Genomic DNA, 17,378 nt, shown 5'->3' with positions numbered 1-17,378 from the left:
GATTAATCGAGTTACTCCTTGATGGGGGAGGTTCGGCTGTGGCCCAAACTGTAACCTTCACTCACCTGTGCCCCTTCCGTTGAGTGCCAGAGTTTGCCGTACTACCATCGACGGCCGACGCGGAAGTCGTCATTTTCGCATGTACTAAAATAGATCGGGCCCTTTATCAAAGCCTGATCAAACACGGTTCCAGTGCACAACCCCGCACGGGTGCTTGTGTACCCCGGTCCCCCCGTAGGAAAGGCAATTAATATGCTAGATTGTTCGGAAAACCCAGCGTCCGGCTGCTCCTCCAGTGCCGTTTCAGCATGTCGTTGAGGTTCGCCACTAATAAGCGGGATAGAGCTTTACCGCACAAAGCACTATTTTCAGCTTCAATGCCACCACTCCAGTCACTTATGTGCACTTAGTTATATCCTGTCGGAGAAAAGAAGATGAAAAAATGGATGAGATTTTCAAAAATAAAAACAAACACAGACGACGCGGTCAGGGACACTTCCTTAGGAGCGGGGACATCCGGAACGATGGTAAGCTGTTTTAGATACCTCCATCCCAATTAAAATACCGTCGCTACACGGTCCAGGTACGGTGTCAAACGATGATGACAAGTGATTTCCTGATGGAAACCACCGAAAAGTGATACCCAGCCATCCCATCATCATCAGCGCGCGGTAAGTTGTGCTGGTGTACCGCTTGCCAAAAAGGTGACGAAACTAATGAGAGCGTACAGTGGCCGTTCGGTTGACCTAATTGTGATTCGATGAGCCGCGGCTGGAAGCGCGTCAATTAGCCAAGCCAAAAAACCAAAACTCGACCGTACACCGTTGCCAACACACATCCGGTGCATAACCGATCGGCTGCATGCATTACAGGCGATCAAACACCTATCATGGCGATCACCTCTTGATCGAACATGTTTTTCACCGACCTTCGATGTCATCGAGGTGTAATTTTCCATCCGTAACATGTATTTGAACGAGTTGTGGTCCCTCGAATGTCCAGTATAGCCGTGTAAGCAGCAAAGTGATTGATCGATGATTGCGATATGATGCCATTTACCACATCTTGAAAGTCGCAGAACCGTACAAGCTCCAATTGAAAGACAGAAATGAATCATGTCATAGATAGTAAATAGACAGATAGAAGATAGAAAACCAGATAAACGTGGAAGAATTAAAGACGGGACGGAATGGACATGAAAGTTTGAAGATGCTTTGAAATCGTCGTTTACACAAAGACATTACATTATTTTTAATATTAATTATAACAATAACATTCTAGCACAAATAATAATCCTCTAGTGATAGCCTATCTTTGCCTAAAAATTGCATGACCTTTTCTATTTGTCTTCTATCTATTCTGCAACACAAAAGGGTTCCACTGCTCTACTCTTGCTGGAAGCAAACCGGTTCATGGATGATGCTCATGAACCACTTCCTCCACACAGTGGCCACGTGAGATTTGGTCTCTACCTTTTCTTTACCGAGTTTGTTTTTATATGGGACGTGGTTAGGGGCGTCGTATGTTGATGAGTCCTTGGAGAGTCCTCGCGGTGCAAATGCAACCACAGCCGAGCACAAACCAACCAAAGGTCCCCCCCACAGGCCACAGTACGGAGGTTTACGGGGTAATGCTGGTTATTTATTCAGTAATCCCTCTATGCTCGTGGTTCATTGACCTGGCCACCCCAACGTCCGCATGTTGGAGAGCTGCAAAAAGTCCAATATCCGCCCAGACATGCCGGGTGGTGCGGGAAGATGTGCTCGCCTTTTCCACTGCTGGCTGCTGTACTGCGGTCGTGCAGAAAAGCTTGAAGGTAGACACGGAACCCTTGAGAGATGATGATGCTCTGCTGTTTGGCGTGAGTGGAATCGAATTTTATGCCAGTCCTGCCCGCGCTACCCCCGGTAGAATACCGAAAAAAGGGTGGAGAACACACAACAAGTGACCTAGGGTGGATTTCGGTGGTGGTTGATGATTTTAGTGTCTTCGGAAACATGGAACGTTCGAAGAGTTGCCCTCAGTAAGGCCGAATAGATATGTTTTGCTTTTAAACCATTTACTAAACATTTTTGTTATCTTTACAGTTAACTCGATTCCGGGACGCCTAAAACCCAATTTGTCAAATGGTAGCTCTTTGCACTCATCAGCATGAACAGCTTTCCTTCAAACGGCATCAATCACTGATAAGAGCGCAACCAAACTGGCGGCGCAGACAAAGTAAATCCCAACGGGGTTGTCGTTGTGCAAACTGCGCTTCCGGCATCGGCATCAAATAAAGAGACTGCAGTGAGGCATCGCAGCAAAGGCAACACATATCTTTAAGTAAACATGCGGCAGAGCGCTAGCGACGCAATACGCGCAATCAGAGTTTTCCCGTCATTCGATGGGCCCCCAAAGCTCTCTCGGGGAGGGCGCCAACCGTTTTCCCACGATCCAGTGGCCGGACGGACGTGGAATGAACGAGGGATCGCTCGCTCGAACGCATGCCTTATCTCAACCATCGACCCAAACACCCTCATAAAACGAATGGGAAATTTTAATTAGAATTCCAATGGATAGCAGCACAGCATCGGCACCGCAACGCAACGCAACGAGTTCTGTCACACGCAGAAGACCAACAGCACGAGAGAAATGTTGTGCTGTTTTATGCTCCTTAACCGTTGAGGCAACAGTTTATACAACAAGGGTATAAACTTAGGAGAATACTTCTTCGAAAATTCAGTCGATGCCATTTCTTAGTTTACACAATTTGCACGAGACTTCCACAAATCGACTTTTTTCCTCATTCCAACACAATTTTTCATTTCACATACTTTTTTGTTGCTACTCACTGTTTGCGTGTGTCAAACGATGCACATTATCTTTGCAATCCCGTGCCGTAATGGGACCTCTCCTTCAAATAGTATTACTACTCCACTGTGCCCCGGTGAACTATTTACTCTACCAAAGCCCCCCTGTGCGGTGCAGGTTCGGGCCACATAGTCATGGCGCCGCCCTGACCTACACCACGCAATGGCGAAATGTGCCGGCGAAAGTGGCCCCAGAGAACTGCTTTTGGAATATATTATTCTTGTTGATGGGCCGGGCGCTCCGTATTGGGACCAATAGGGGGGGACAAAGAAGCATGAAAAGCTTCGTGAATCCATTTAAACAAAGGATTGCGGGAACGAAACGATGAAGAGCTAGACCAATGAAGAACATTTGAATGCTTGAAAGGACTGAATTACCAAATCGACATCGAAAAGTTATAAAAAAGAAAAATCGCGGAGAAAAACAATTGCAAATCAGGGAGCGTAAAATGGATTCGGCTGCTGATCACACACCCAGGGAGTGTGGGAGGCCCCCGGACATCTGGTACGGATATCCCATTCCTACAACGCACCACCCGTGTGTGTCATGGCGGCATCAATCCTGGCGGCGGAAAAGCATTGTTTATCCACACGGCTCCCGGTCCCGGTGGTCCCGCGTGTTGCTCACTCGCCCGCGTTGGCATCGACGAGTTATGACCCGAACCCGGCCAGGGATGGATAACAGTGTTCCGCAACACTGACAGACTGGGCCACCAATGGGGCAATGGGTTTGCTTTTAATTTGTCCATATATTTCACTATCGATTGATGTTTCCACGCGCATTGCGTCAAGTTTATTTGTACAGACCACACACCAGGCAGGCGGGCAGTCGGGGAGGCTGGCAGACCCCCCGATAGGACGATGGGAAGCCTGAGAACCTGCACACAAACGCTGAGTCGCTCTAATCAATGATGGGGGGCAGGGTGTGTGTTTGTTGAATGCATTGCGAATCACTATTATTGGCGTTACAGCGAAATTACTTCGTTTCGAGATTTTTTTTTATTAATACAAACATCTCATTAATCGTCCGATAACCTCCGCGGCGAATGAATGCAAATTAACGAGCATGGCGAAATCCGATTGACCGCCAGAGGCAATCAGTCATTATTTATGTATTCGTTGGCGCTGCCTGGGGTGGACTGGTGTCTCTGGTGGACGACACTGAACGTGAAGTGCTGAACCTTGCATCGTTTTTTGCTGATTTGCAACGACGGGTCACAACAGTTCAGAATAATCCCATTTCACGGTTAAAGACTTGCGGCTTTCGCGTTCGTCTAGACGCAATGGAACGCAGAGAATGCGTGCGTTACTGGTAGATTGATTTATAGCTTCGTATAGTAGCGCAAAAGAAAGTATCTTACATAAAAAATCAATAAGTAGTATTAACTGTCAAATAAAAAATTTATCACCCCACAACTTAGTCAAGTTAGCGACCTGACTAACTGGGTTTCAATGTAATGTTGTAACTTTCTTCGTTACTTTTACCACGACTTGCAGTCTGAACTTCTACTGTACCTGGCCGTGTATGTTTGCGACAATGAAACGCCCAATCACCAACTCCAACTGACCAAGGACAAACCTGAACACGGGCAGAGGGGCTAGGGTGCTCTTTGTCCGGTGGTTTCGTTTGGAGCTGGAGCGGCCCTTTCACTCCAACGCCTCGAGGCTAAGTTCATGTATCTGGGAGCTGGTAGTAGTAACTCTAACGGTTGTTAATTGAATTTGCATAGCGAAGCAAGAAAAATGCTTCCAAGCCGTCACTTTACCATCCTGGGGAATGCAAGCCAATCAGCATCCTCAGACATCCCACGTAACAGTCCAAGGGGAGTTGCAGAGTTTTATCCAACAAGGCACTACGTGATGCGGGCGTCAGAGTGGATTGCCCATTGGAGCAAAAGTAATACAAACGAGACGCGCTGCACTACGATGAACTGATGAACAGTGAGGGGTGCATCATGAAACTCACGTTTGTCCTTGAAAATGCCGGCATATGCCCCCGACAGAGTGTGCAGAAGCAGCAGGTGCATGCTCCTCCCACGGAAACGTGCTACAATGAAGCAACAAACCGCTTGGATCCGACACCCCAGTTACTAAGTCGAAGAAACGGAAGCAAAGTGTTGTGGCCCGAATGGTTCACTTCCTGCTAAAGGGGGAATCGATCAAAACGTAATGTATTAAACATATCGATGTCCTTTCTTCCTTTTGCAGCTTAGAAGACAGCTAACACCGAGTGGAGGTTCTTGTTGGCGATAATTCCCCTTAAATGCTACAGACATGAGAATGTCACCGCAAACAGCATTACGCGAATACACTTGCGCATCTTGTGCAGCCCCCAGTTTCGGCATTGCAGGACGTTCAGGGGCTGTTGCATTTTTCATGTTTGTGCAAAAGTAGGTTAAATCCCTCGGGCATCACGACGGAGCAGCATTATCGACGATCTGAACACTTACTACAACAACAGCAACTAAGGGCAAGCGAGAGTAGTGAAGCGAGCCTAGCGTGTGTCACGCAATCTTCAAGAATTTTTACTCTTGCGTTCATAGCACTTGGAGAATTTATTAGGGCGATGATAAGATAATTGCTTTTTCCTTATTCTTGTAACATATAAAATAAGTAAACGACGCTAATCGTTTTAGACGAAGTTTATCAGTCGTTTCATATGTATAAAAATTCGTTTCAACTTCAAAAGGACGCTGACTTCACTTCATCATCCTTTTCGTTCACTTATAATCAGCAAAAGAACATGCTTCACAATTTGGCATAACAAATTGCCTCAAGATTCGCAGAAATGCATTATGCAGAACACATTTTCCTTTCACACATCACAAAATTTACTGCGTGAAGGTCGTGTGCTCAACTCCAATTAATATTCAAACGCAGCTTGTTTCACGGCAGATTTACTGGTTAAAATTCTCGGAATTCGTTTGTTGAAAAAAGTATCTTCAAATTCAATCGCCGTTTCGAGTTGTGTAATGCCGGAAAGGATGGAGGAACAAATCCTTCGTGGTTCTTTGCTGAGCACGAAATGCATGGTGTGTCGTGGATGCAGCGTCCCGTAAATAATGCAAACCGACACCCTGGTGTGAAGAGTCGGCTCGATTTGTTAGGTCAAGCGAAACGAATATTGGCTCGTTAATCTTCCCTTTTTTCGATCGATCCTTGATATTTGTCTGTTATATCGCAAAGTTCCCAAGTATAATAAGAAATAACAATCTTGAAGAAAGCGAATGTTCAATAATCATAATAACAAGCAGGAAACTAACTCCGAAGTTACCGAAGACACATATTAACTGCTTCACCATGAAATATTCAACTTATGCAACCATTTGTTTACTGTTTAACGCAACGTTACTAAGTTTCAGAACATTCTAGGATTGTTTTGTCCGAAAACTGTGAAAACCACGTACTCGATTATATAATATTTGTTTTTCTCAGGAAGTATCACAAATTCTCTTTAATGGAGCACGGCCAGCCAGCCAGCCAGATAATATTCTCCGAATGGTTCGCCATCCCCATCCGAACCGGCCTGTTGCGTTGCGCTGTGCCATGTGCTTGCGGTGCAACGACATCGGGCACTATTTGTACCGAAGTGTGCACTCATTATCATCCAGCGACAGTATTTGTTTACCAGGGCACGGGATGCTGACTCGGAGTGTCTCGACAGTCCACCCCGCCATCGACCACAAACCTCCATCTTCCAACGGCACACTTTATGTGAACGTGGCAGCAGATATGGAACGAATGTGTGGAATAACTGCATCGGGAATGCACCAACGTGGCGCGGCATTGCAGGCACACATATGCACACATATGCACCGATGCAGTGCTCTCGGTCGATGCAGACGGAAGCGTGATGTGGCGATGCTTTAGGAAGTACATTAAGCGATTGAGAACGATCGCGACCGTGGCATTTGATTGACATGCAACGAGCTACAAGGCTAATCTGATTAGCCGGCAGCGTGGCCAGTAATGTTTGAGACAAAGAACCTTTCACCAATCGACGATCGGTTGATACCATTACTTGGTGTCTTGGCAGGACACGTACAGTTGAACGTTCCGACTAATTAGAAGAGGCCCTAGGGTGAAGGTTTCGAATGTGGTTTAAAAGTTTTGTTATTAAAAGTTGAACAAACTTGCCATCAAGCAGTATTTAAAAATAAAATAAAGTTGAATTGCTGATGTCATCACAAACGTTCAACTGAAGTCAAGCATATGCAAGCAAACAAAACAAATTATGAAACTTCTATACGAGCCAGCACTCCTTTTATCACGACCTGCTTCAAACGTCTTAATTAATGTCCCCTCTTAGTTTTTTCTTTTCTTTTTCGCGCCAAAATGTGAAAAATGGTGCCAAGACGGTTGCCATTACTAAAATGTCACATGCCCGGCGAATCTTTCAGTCTCCCCAGCGTCCGCACAGATAGCACCACACCACAAGGTGCAGTAAAAAATGGCCCAGATGATGCATACGTCTCATTAGGAGGGAAGATTGATGATATTAAAGAACACTGCAGCATTTACAGCCCCCTCCAAAAAGCCAATCTCAACTGTGAGCAACTTTCGTTGGAGGTAAGTATGCCAGAATGTGAATAACGGTTGCTCAAAATAATATTTCGCCGCGAGCATCCACCACCACCACCACCACCACCACCATTCACCTTTCGAGATGATGCCGTTGTGGGGTGACGTAGAGGAATTTTGCGAAAAAATCTTTTTACGATTTTCTTGACACAAGCATCGACTTTACGAAGCTGCCGGCGTCACAAGTGGCGCTATGTTTAATTGTGCATCGAGTTCGGTGGAAACAGAGAAAAACGATGAAACGTGTGAAGCACTTTCAGAAGCATCTTGTGATTGAAATTTAAAACTGTTTTCCTTTGATAGAAACACTTTTCGTGCGTGATCGACGATACATGCTGGTACAATTTTACTAAGAAAGGCAGTAAAAAATAGATAACGTGTGCTTATTCACCAGCATTTAAATAGAAAAAATTAACTGTAAACTTATAACATTGAATGTGCTATTCTGCAAATGACTCATACAACATCCATTCATGCCTACCGCCACGAACATGCTATTCAAATCGGGTTATGGGCAGTTCAATGTCGCTTTATTCTGCTTTATGACTCATCGGGAGTAGGACCATGCATGCAATGCAACGATTAAAGGCGATAATTTTTTTTGATAAAAGTCTTTGCAATCGCCGCTCTCTTTGCTCACGAAGTTATGGTTTGTAGAATAATATATTAATCCTTTAAAATCTTGGCATTACGTAAAAGATTTTATCTAAAATCCACCATTTCACCTACGAGCTATCAAGACATACATCCCGATGATACACTTAGATTAAGCGACCATAACAACCATTTGTTGATAATGTAATGCGTAACCAATCCGCGACCCAAAGCCGCCCAATATACTCCGACCAAAGCTAGGCTTTAGCGTTGATTGAACATTCGGTGGCAAACGTGCCCCATCGTGCGTGCTTCTGTTGTCAAGATTGACGCTAACACCACCGGCAGATGCACGCACCAGAACCACCAGCACACGGATGGAGCACATGATCGACATCATCATCTTTCGCCAACAGTTTGCCAGCCACCACCTGCCATGTTTTGCTACACGCAGTTTCAGTGAACCGCTGTTTGAACTGGTGTCAGCCATTCATGGGAATCAAAAGAGTAAACCTGTTCCACCCGCCTCCGCTGTCGTTCCGGGCTGTGAAGAGTAGGTAGGTAGCTGGCAACGTGGCAACTTTTGAAAATCGTCATACGCACCCCCACCGGCAACTGATTGAGATGTCTGTGGGAGGAATATGCTCGCTAAAAACCAAAGTAAAGCCATCCAATTGTCGATGTACGACACAGCAGCAGCAGCAGCGGTGTGAGCTTACCTGTCTGTTTCATGTTTCGAAAGGCCGCTCAAGGTAAAGTTGTCGTCGGTTAGTGTGTTGGCGGAGAGAATTCAATCTAGAACGAAAAAAAGATAAAAGAACAAAATTAAAAAAAGCGATACAGTTAAAGTCTTCTATGTTTGGTATTGTATTTAAATTAACATACACCGCCTTTGCTAAAATTAGTCACCTCATTCTTACCTAGTTTATTAGTTAGTTCTCATAACCAAGCTTCGTACCATTCCCAGAAGCTAAGGCAGTGAAGTGTGGTGCACAGAAGCCGCAGCATAACTTTAACAGAATGGTTTTCACCTCATTTCATCTCGAGCTGCTACATTGCAAGAGCGGATCTGCAGCATTGTGGGACACTTTCCCAACCAGTAGTGGCTTCAAGAAGACAGAGTTATAAATCTAAACAATGCCCCAGACGACCTTATAACCTATTTCCATGAGAGCTAAACGAACGAATTTTACATATTAAACCGCAGTGAACTTAGGGAAACATTTGATGTGTTCAAAAACATAACACTATATTGCTACAACATTTCTCAACGTTTTGGGTGCCGAGAGGCGAACCGCCGTATATATTCAACTACAATTGCCCAAAATTAACTTTCATTGCCAATCCATTATCTTGGCCTAATCTGCCGTAAGCACGTGCCACCCGCAAGCACTGGCAGACCACGAATAACAAAAACCCACACTTAAGGTCAAATGCGGAGGAAACCGCGTTCTAACATCCTTCCGATGGTGAATAATGGATAGTTACATTCATTTTAGATGGTAAAACGCTACCGCAGCAGCTGAAGCGTCGCATCGCGAATCGATAAAGGTACGATTACCATGTTTGGGTCCTTGGGACGATGCCGGCTGTACCCCGGCGGTGTGTACGTGTTGTTGTGTGAGGTGTTCTTTCCAATCAGCAACAAGAAAGTGAAATGGTTACATGTAACGGACAAGGCGCACCACCGGCGTGCCACACCAGCGGCCGGTTGGCGGTTTGTCACGTTGACGAAACGCAAAGCGAACCAAAGAGAAACCAAAAGGCACTCGTGTGACAGCCAAACAGCCAGCCAGTCTCCGGCTAAGGCTATCGATTTCCAAAAGTAGCGATGAACGTGAACCGCCGCCACTGCCGATGGCCTTGGATTGAGCGTATTTTGCAGAACTCTTTTTTGCACCCCTTCAGCCAGGCAACAACAAACCAGGCCTGCCAAACTCGCCCCGTTATGTTCCGGACTGGCCTGGCTTGTTCCCATTTTCTAATGCCAAATTTGACGCGACAATCAACGGTTCAAGTCACATAGGAGAAAGTGCAGCATGGGCCAAAAGCCAAAACCTAATTTACAGCAGCCAAAACCTAATTTGCCAAAACCTAATTTACAGTGACAAACCTTCATGGAGGTGCGGTACTGCCGGAAGCACAGGGAGGCAGTAAGTGGAGAGTTTGACTTACAACTTTGTAATATAGTTTTTGGAACGAGGGAAAAAAGGGGGGGAAACATAAATGTTTTACAAACAAAACATGTAGGGAGTGAGGCCTAGCAACGAGTAACAATCCAAGAAGCAAAATGACTGCTTATAACAAAGGTTTTGTTGTAAATTTGATAAAGAAACTACTATCTAATTTAAAGATATTTTTTAAGCGTGCATCCGATTATCTCTATCATTGAATTCAAACGATAGAAACAATTGCATCAGATGAACTTCATCATTTATGCTGTAAATGATAACGCGAACGCTGTGCATAGTGCAACGCCAGCGTATGAAGGACTGTGTCAGTATTTTGAGGATGTGAATTAGGTGCTTTTGATAAGAACTGAACAATACTTTACAATGAATCCAGATGGCGCACATCAACCAGAGCGTAAACATTAACACAGATTGTTTCTGTAACCATAAACATCCTTACCATAAAGATAATGCAATTCCCAGAATGTACTAATCAAAACCCCGTTAACTACATTCCATTTCTAAACCGAGAAAAGCGTGCGAGTTGAGTGCTTATCTCTCGCTGACATGACACTGTCACGACTCAAACTCATGTACCCATGCTGACAAATTGCGTCTCAACATTAACGCTTGTATGACATTTTTTAAGACAATTCTACAGTTCGCATATATCTCGTGCTTTGCTCTGTCCGAATCCTTCCCGAAAATCTTTCAAATGGTATTCAGGAATGCTTGTAAGATGCGCGTGCTCCCATCGGAACCGAGTCCATGAAAATAGAAATATCTTCGAGCGCACAGAACACAACACGCTGCACGTCAATCAGCCGGCCATCATCAGCGCTTGTTTGACGCAAATCGAACGTATAAATGTGTCCAACATTGTGAAAGAAATGCGTTCACTTCGACAGCCGCAGCTTCGACGCTTTTTCTCCGTTACCGTTCCTCAGCACGGCCTAATGGATGGAACCCATTTCGACAGCGTACCCGCCGCCCGGCAAACTGTGCCAGCATCTCTTCCACGGTGGTTCGCACGGACAACAGTACGGATTTCTCAGCCATTCTCATTCGCATCGCATCGAAACGCGCGGGATGCAACGCGCTTTTCATTCGTCCTTCGAAAGTCCTTCCAAAGCAGGTGAACGAACAGCACAGCACAGCACAGCACAGCGCAGTAGGTCCGTGGCTGGCCAGCTAACGGACGAGGGAAGATGCTACAATCGTTATCAAATACGATGCTTTCGAGATGGTTGCTCCAACGTTTTCCAGCGAACGAAGCACAGTAAATGAAAACAACGAACGTCCTCCCCGAGGGTTTGATAATTCCTGCTGTTGCTATTGGTTTTAAACACATTTTCTTCCAAGTTCTGCCGGGTGTGCGCTCGGGATGCTTTGAGGATTCAACAGCGTGGGGGGGTTAGGATTGCTCAAACAGCGTCTTTCAACATCGCCAAGAGTTTGTTTAAGATATAGCGCCCATCTTACGGGGTTTTCCGGCTCCAGCTAGCCAACCGCCAATCGGTTGGGTTGGTAAAGAGGGCTAAGCTGTAATTGACACAGATAATTCGAAGTACGGGTGAACCCATTCGCTGGCTGTTACAAGAGAAGCAGGGTGTCGTAACGAGGCACACGAGTAATTGGATTTAATTAAACAGCCAATTACAAACGCTTAGTGACAGGCTATTTGTTTAATTTCCTTGTCTCTGAGGTTACAATACAGCAACAGCTGGCGCAATCAGTCGTAAGACGAGTGTCGCTTGTTTGGACCGAGAATTAAGAACCAGATAGTACTGCTTTTTAAACCATGATTCGATGCCCTCAACTCACCATCAGTTGGGCCTTTAAAATAAAGGCGCAAACACTGCATACTGTCACGAAGTTGTGTAAAATTTTTGGGACGGAAAACTGTACCGGCACTCGGGGCAAACATAAGCATCACCACGCACTGCCGCACCGGTGCTGCTGCCGTTGCTATTGTGCAATGGCATCCTCTCCTCATCACTGCGCGTAACCATCTCATAAACCCACCCGTCCGATCGGCGCTCGTTCCGCGACGTGTTTTACTACTGCTTCCAGTAACCATTAATGATCGGTTTTGCGATAGCGAAGCAAATTGATCCACGTATAAGTTAATTGAAACGCACCGTACCGTGACTACCAGCGCGCTGACAGCAAATGGAGCGACGGAGACTCCAAATCCAAATCCATTCTTACGGAGCTCGGCGCCAATTTTGCGCCCAACGCGATCAATGAACGGCGGTAACGGTGGTTTGGAAGAGATTTAATTTCAGCAAAATGTGGCTAATCATATTTTGGTGTCGCTCCTCCGCTAGACACGGAACAGAGCAGGAGCAAGCAATGAAGACTACAAGCCTGTTTGTGTTCGACAGTTATCTTGACAAGCTTTCAGTGCAAAGTGAATCAATACAATCGAATCATCATCGTCATCTCTCTCTTTCTTTAACCTGTCACCGGTTGATGGCAAGCAGATGGGTCTAGACAGATTTACATTAAAAGCATTCTTATCTCGTTGCTATTAATCATGGAGGATGAACCTTGAAAAACATCCTCTCATTCTGCCCTACTTTGAAGGGTCCTCAATGAAGAATTGTTCGTTACGATGTAATGATCCATCATCATTTGAATACCTGAAGATGTTTACAAGATGTCTTCGAGCGAACACAAAACGAGTAACAGCGTATTCTACATCGCAAAGCGAGCTTTCACCAGCCAGAAACAGTCTTATCTTTGCACTGCATCTACTACTAGCCCGTTCCCTGTGCTCTCTCTCTCTCTCTCTCTCTCTCTCTCTGGTTGATTGCTTCAGCACCACCAAACTAACTACCACCGTTGGCCATCACCCGGGCCACGATGATAGCTGCTGCGGCAGGGCTCATATCCGGAGTCAGCCTTGGGAGCCAGTGATTCGAATCGAAATGTTTCCTTCCACCACCACCACCAGTCGGGAGACTCATGATTTCGTGATTTCGAGAAAGCATAACTCGTGCAGCAGCAGCAGCACCGACAACACGAGGGCGCCCTACGGTGGTAAAAGGTGGAATAGTGGAGTGGCGTGGTGGCGTGGTGGTTCGTGCGACGCTGAGCGTGAATCAAACAGCACAGCAGAGCGCGACAGGCGCCACGGAAGAGAAAAAGGCCATTTTTACATAATGGATACTTAAAATGCAAACCATCAAAAGCCAGCGCGAGAAAACAGCCCGTTCAGTCCATTTGGCATCCGTGATTCAAGGATTTCGCTTGGCACACTCCTCTCTTCGGTGGTTATCAAAAAATCTTCGGCAAACAATGAAACATATGAAGCAACATTATCACACGCTGTAAACGACCGGCTGGCGGTGACGGCAGAGCGTTTGGCAGAATGGTGTTACTTTTAATTACGCGAGTAAACAGATCCCAGGACATATGTTATTAATTGAAGAGGAAGAGAAATGCCTCTTCAATTCACACAATTTAATCTGCCGGATTTGAGTGAAAAGCGACACACTCCACCGATAACTCAGCGTACGCGGTTACTGAGGTGTTAAACACAATCACAAACACGTACAACGTAACATCGTGATTGAAACACGCATAAAGGCGAGTAAAGGCAACGGGCGCGTACCTAATTTCTTCCATCGTGTGCCAGCCAGTCAGCCAGCATTATGCTAATGTTTGGCCGGCAAGGTATTCCATAAAATCACCGGTTACGTACTCCTGGCGTGCGCGCTTACGGGCATGAGTCACCGGTAGTGCGTCCAAACACTTGCTGCTACTTACAATGTTTGCCGTTTCAATTCGAGCTCAAGACGTAGAGTAGAAAAACTCGGAGAGGTTCAATGACGCAGTGTGCTACCAAAAGAACCGAGCTCAAAGCGTTGCTTTTGTCACATTGAGCCCGAAATACATTAAAGGGCACACAATTGAGAAGCACAGATTGCTTTCGTTGTTTTCTTAATTTATTCGGAAAGTTTTCTTCCATTTTTTGCTGCTGGCTGCCAATTTCATAAGATAATAACAACTGTTACCTACTTCTTCGTCGAGATGGGCGAACCAAACCAGCAGACTCCCGGCAGCAGAAGTAGAACGCGACTGCTGTTCGTACCGGAGAACACCTCATCCGATCACACCTTCTTTGTGGCAACAAAAAGCATTCCAGAAGGCTAAGTAAATATCGCACGCTCGTCCCAAACGGCATCACCACCACCACCACAAACCTACACCCACCGTTGGAGCCGCTAACACAAAACCCTCCATTTCGCTCATTCATGAAGCAGAAACCGAGACACTGCAAGGGAAGCAGCAGCAGGTGAACCATCGGTGGTATCATTGATGAAGACGCGGTGCGCAGCACGACGGGGAAGATGGTGTAAAAGTTTCTTACCCCGACGACACAACGACATAAATATCAACACAGCTCCGGGGGGGTCCAAATTCCCACCAGCGACGATGGCGACGATTGTAAGCTAAACTTTGTCTCGCCACCAAACCTAAAGTTGTGCCAGTCGCTGACAATCATCTGGTCAGCAGAGGGCTAGCGTTTCAAAGCGTGTAAGAAAAATGTTTTCCCCAAAACTTTACACAAGATAACGGCGGGGGAGGAGGAATGTAACGACGATGAAATGGCGACGAAATTTAGAAATTGTTTAGTCCATCGCTCGCATTTTAGACGTCAGAAGAGAGATGACGCCTTCTGTCTTGGATTTACAATCGGGAGCGTTAGAAAAATCAGAAAATGGTCACCGGAATGCGAACGGGAAATTCAATACAAATCAATCGCAGAAAGCTGCACCGCTAGTCGGCATTTCCCTTGGTTACTTTCCAGGGCGACCCTTCCGCCCGGGGTTCGGGTTCGAGAGATGTCAATCCGATTGAAGGACATTTGCCATCATTTCCATAAATGATGCGAGAGCCACAAAAGATCGCCTTCCTTCCGGACGTACGGGGCTCTGGCTGGCTGGCTGGCTGGCTGGCTGGTCTCTGTCGCACTCTCCATTCCGTTCCGGTGCCACTTTTCATTCCGCAGCATCTTGAGCAACCTCATTCTTCTGCGCCTCTTGAAAAGCGATGCTTGACGGACGGACAAACGGATGACAAGCAAACGCACACAAGCACGCACGTGCCCCAGTGATGTTCTTTCTCGTTTCGCGAAGCTCCGAATGAAAAGAATTATTTTATGTTTTCCACCAGCTTGAACCTCCTCAGGCCAAGCCCATGACTGTCATCAGTCATCCATGCAGTGGATCCATGGTTCCAGAGGATGAGGTCAGGAGTCCGTGGGAAGGTTGGAGAAAGATTCCCCAACAATCCGTATCCGAAAAGTGCTGAATACGGAGAGTGTGGCGGCTCCATCAATCTGATCCCATAAAACGTCATAATTATGCGCTCAAAGCACAGGGCACAGCATCCAGTTGATGAGGGTCTAGTGAGAGCAACACGACCCTCGATCTTCAATCGAACCTTTCTCCTTGATGGGACCATCATTATCATACGTAGCAGCAGCAAACGTGTGCTAACTCGCCTGATAAATGATATAAAATACAACGTAAACAGTGGTTAAAATGCAATCCTTTTCTTATCAATCTCTCTCTCTCTCTCTCGCTGGCATGTGGTGATGGCATTCTGCGAAAGTTCCACTTCAAAGTGCCAGTAACTTCCAAATTTTCCGAAGGTGTTTCTGCGGAATAGGCCACCCTCCGGCCGTCCAGCAACTGTTGTGCAAACATTGTACCCAAATTAATTTCACTTCACTTGGATTCACTTGGAACCTCCAGCGGCCAGGAACCGTAGGTGCCAGCAGCACATTGATATGCCCGCCAGGCGGGCTCCAATACGGATGTTGTGGGTGCTGTTGGGTGAACAAAATTGTGAAGTATAATGTTCACAAAATTACGAATCTGAAAACTTTTCTCCACTGATCACGACTTTGAAGCGGTATCTGTGGAGCATTGCTCGCTGGCTGCTGCTGCTGCTGCTGCCGGGGAAATGAATTTTCATTTCCGCGACCAACGAAACGTGTCCACCGATGCCATGCCGCTGCTGCCACCATACCCCCATGCGGCATTGATGGGCTTTAATGTGATCGCTTGACGGTTACTATTACATTACGCGACGGTATAGACACGAGCTGTGGTAAGCCCGCACTCATCATCACCAGGGCACCACCATACCACCCCAAAAGCATTCACATACCAACCTCCCACACCGGCACCATCGTCATCATCATGATCGACCCCTCGCCTCTTTTCGTCGCAAACACTCGAAAGGTGGGTTTGGCTTTCGAGCTTGCGCCCCACCCCGGGTATTCCGGTGTCGCCAAAGCACTCCGGGAACACGAATATCATTGCGTAGTTGTCTCGTGAGCGATGGGGGCGCGCGCGTGTGTGGGCGAACACCATGGCTCCACCAACCATCGATGGGCACAGAGCGAAGGGAGTGGGGGAGCGAGTCAACCGAAAATTAATACTCGACTCAAAACTGCGCAAAATTCTCAAGAGGCGGTCGAGCGCTAGTTCTTCAGCCCATCCGTGATGGGGGCCATTTTTCATAATTACCAAGCTCTTCTTTCGATGAGTGAAGAAGGACTACCACATGCCATATAGTCCTACGCCCTACCCTGTACTCCCTTTCCGAAGCTAGGAAGCCGATGTGCGTAATTAAAATGTGCACGACGTTCGGAATGATTGCCAGGTTTCGAAAGGGAGTCCATCGTGCCTTCGGGGAATCCACATGTGACAAACTAAGGCCCTATTCCCAGAGGATTCCTTCCAACGGTCGGTCTTGGACCAGGACAGTCACACACGTGTGCCACGGCGTTATAATGATAAGCTCGCCCAAAAAAGAACCGCTCTCTGTCAGCCAAAAAAAAATGAGCATATTCTCGCTTTGTTGTTGCGTCTAGCGACGTTTTCCTTGAACTTTTGGCTGTTTACAGGGCAGCGAGAGGGGTGTCGACACGATTTTGAAGAATCGTGACATAGAAATGTCAACTGGCTTGAATTTATGTCCTCCGGCCGGTTTGACCAAAGGGGCACAGAAATGTTACATTATCGTCTTATAACAAAGATAAGCACTAGAAGTCGACCAAACAAAGCACGCACCCCGGGGTTGGTTGGTTTTGAAATCCAAATAAAATTTCCTCTCCGCTGGGCGAGATATATTCTTGGCAAAAGCACAGAATCCTCGG

The 17,378-nt window shown here is 46.4% G+C and overlaps 1 protein-coding gene across 6 annotated transcripts in view; it reads right to left on the bottom strand.

Moving 5' to 3' along the window:
• LOC126570526 (solute carrier organic anion transporter family member 4A1) overlaps positions 1-17,378 on the bottom strand; it is a 28,868-nt gene that overhangs the window by 8,012 nt on the left and 3,478 nt on the right. For all 6 annotated transcript variants that reach the window (XM_050228335.1, XM_050228333.1, XM_050228332.1 and 3 more), the window contains exons 3-4: positions 8,747-8,822; positions 66-417 (exon numbers count right to left, since the gene is read on the bottom strand). In XM_050228335.1, coding sequence (XP_050084292.1) covers positions 66-133 — 68 coding nt within the window. In that variant the 5' untranslated portion in view covers positions 134-417; positions 8,747-8,822. The remainder of the gene's footprint in view (positions 1-65; positions 418-8,746; positions 8,823-17,378) is intronic.

Source organism: Anopheles aquasalis, chromosome 2 (genome assembly GCF_943734665.1).
Source record: "Anopheles aquasalis chromosome 2, idAnoAquaMG_Q_19, whole genome shotgun sequence".
In the NCBI taxonomy this organism is placed as follows: Eukaryota; Metazoa; Arthropoda; class Insecta; order Diptera; family Culicidae; genus Anopheles; species Anopheles aquasalis.
Note: the sequence above shows the minus strand (reverse complement) of the source record. Positions and strands in the feature narration are given on the sequence as shown.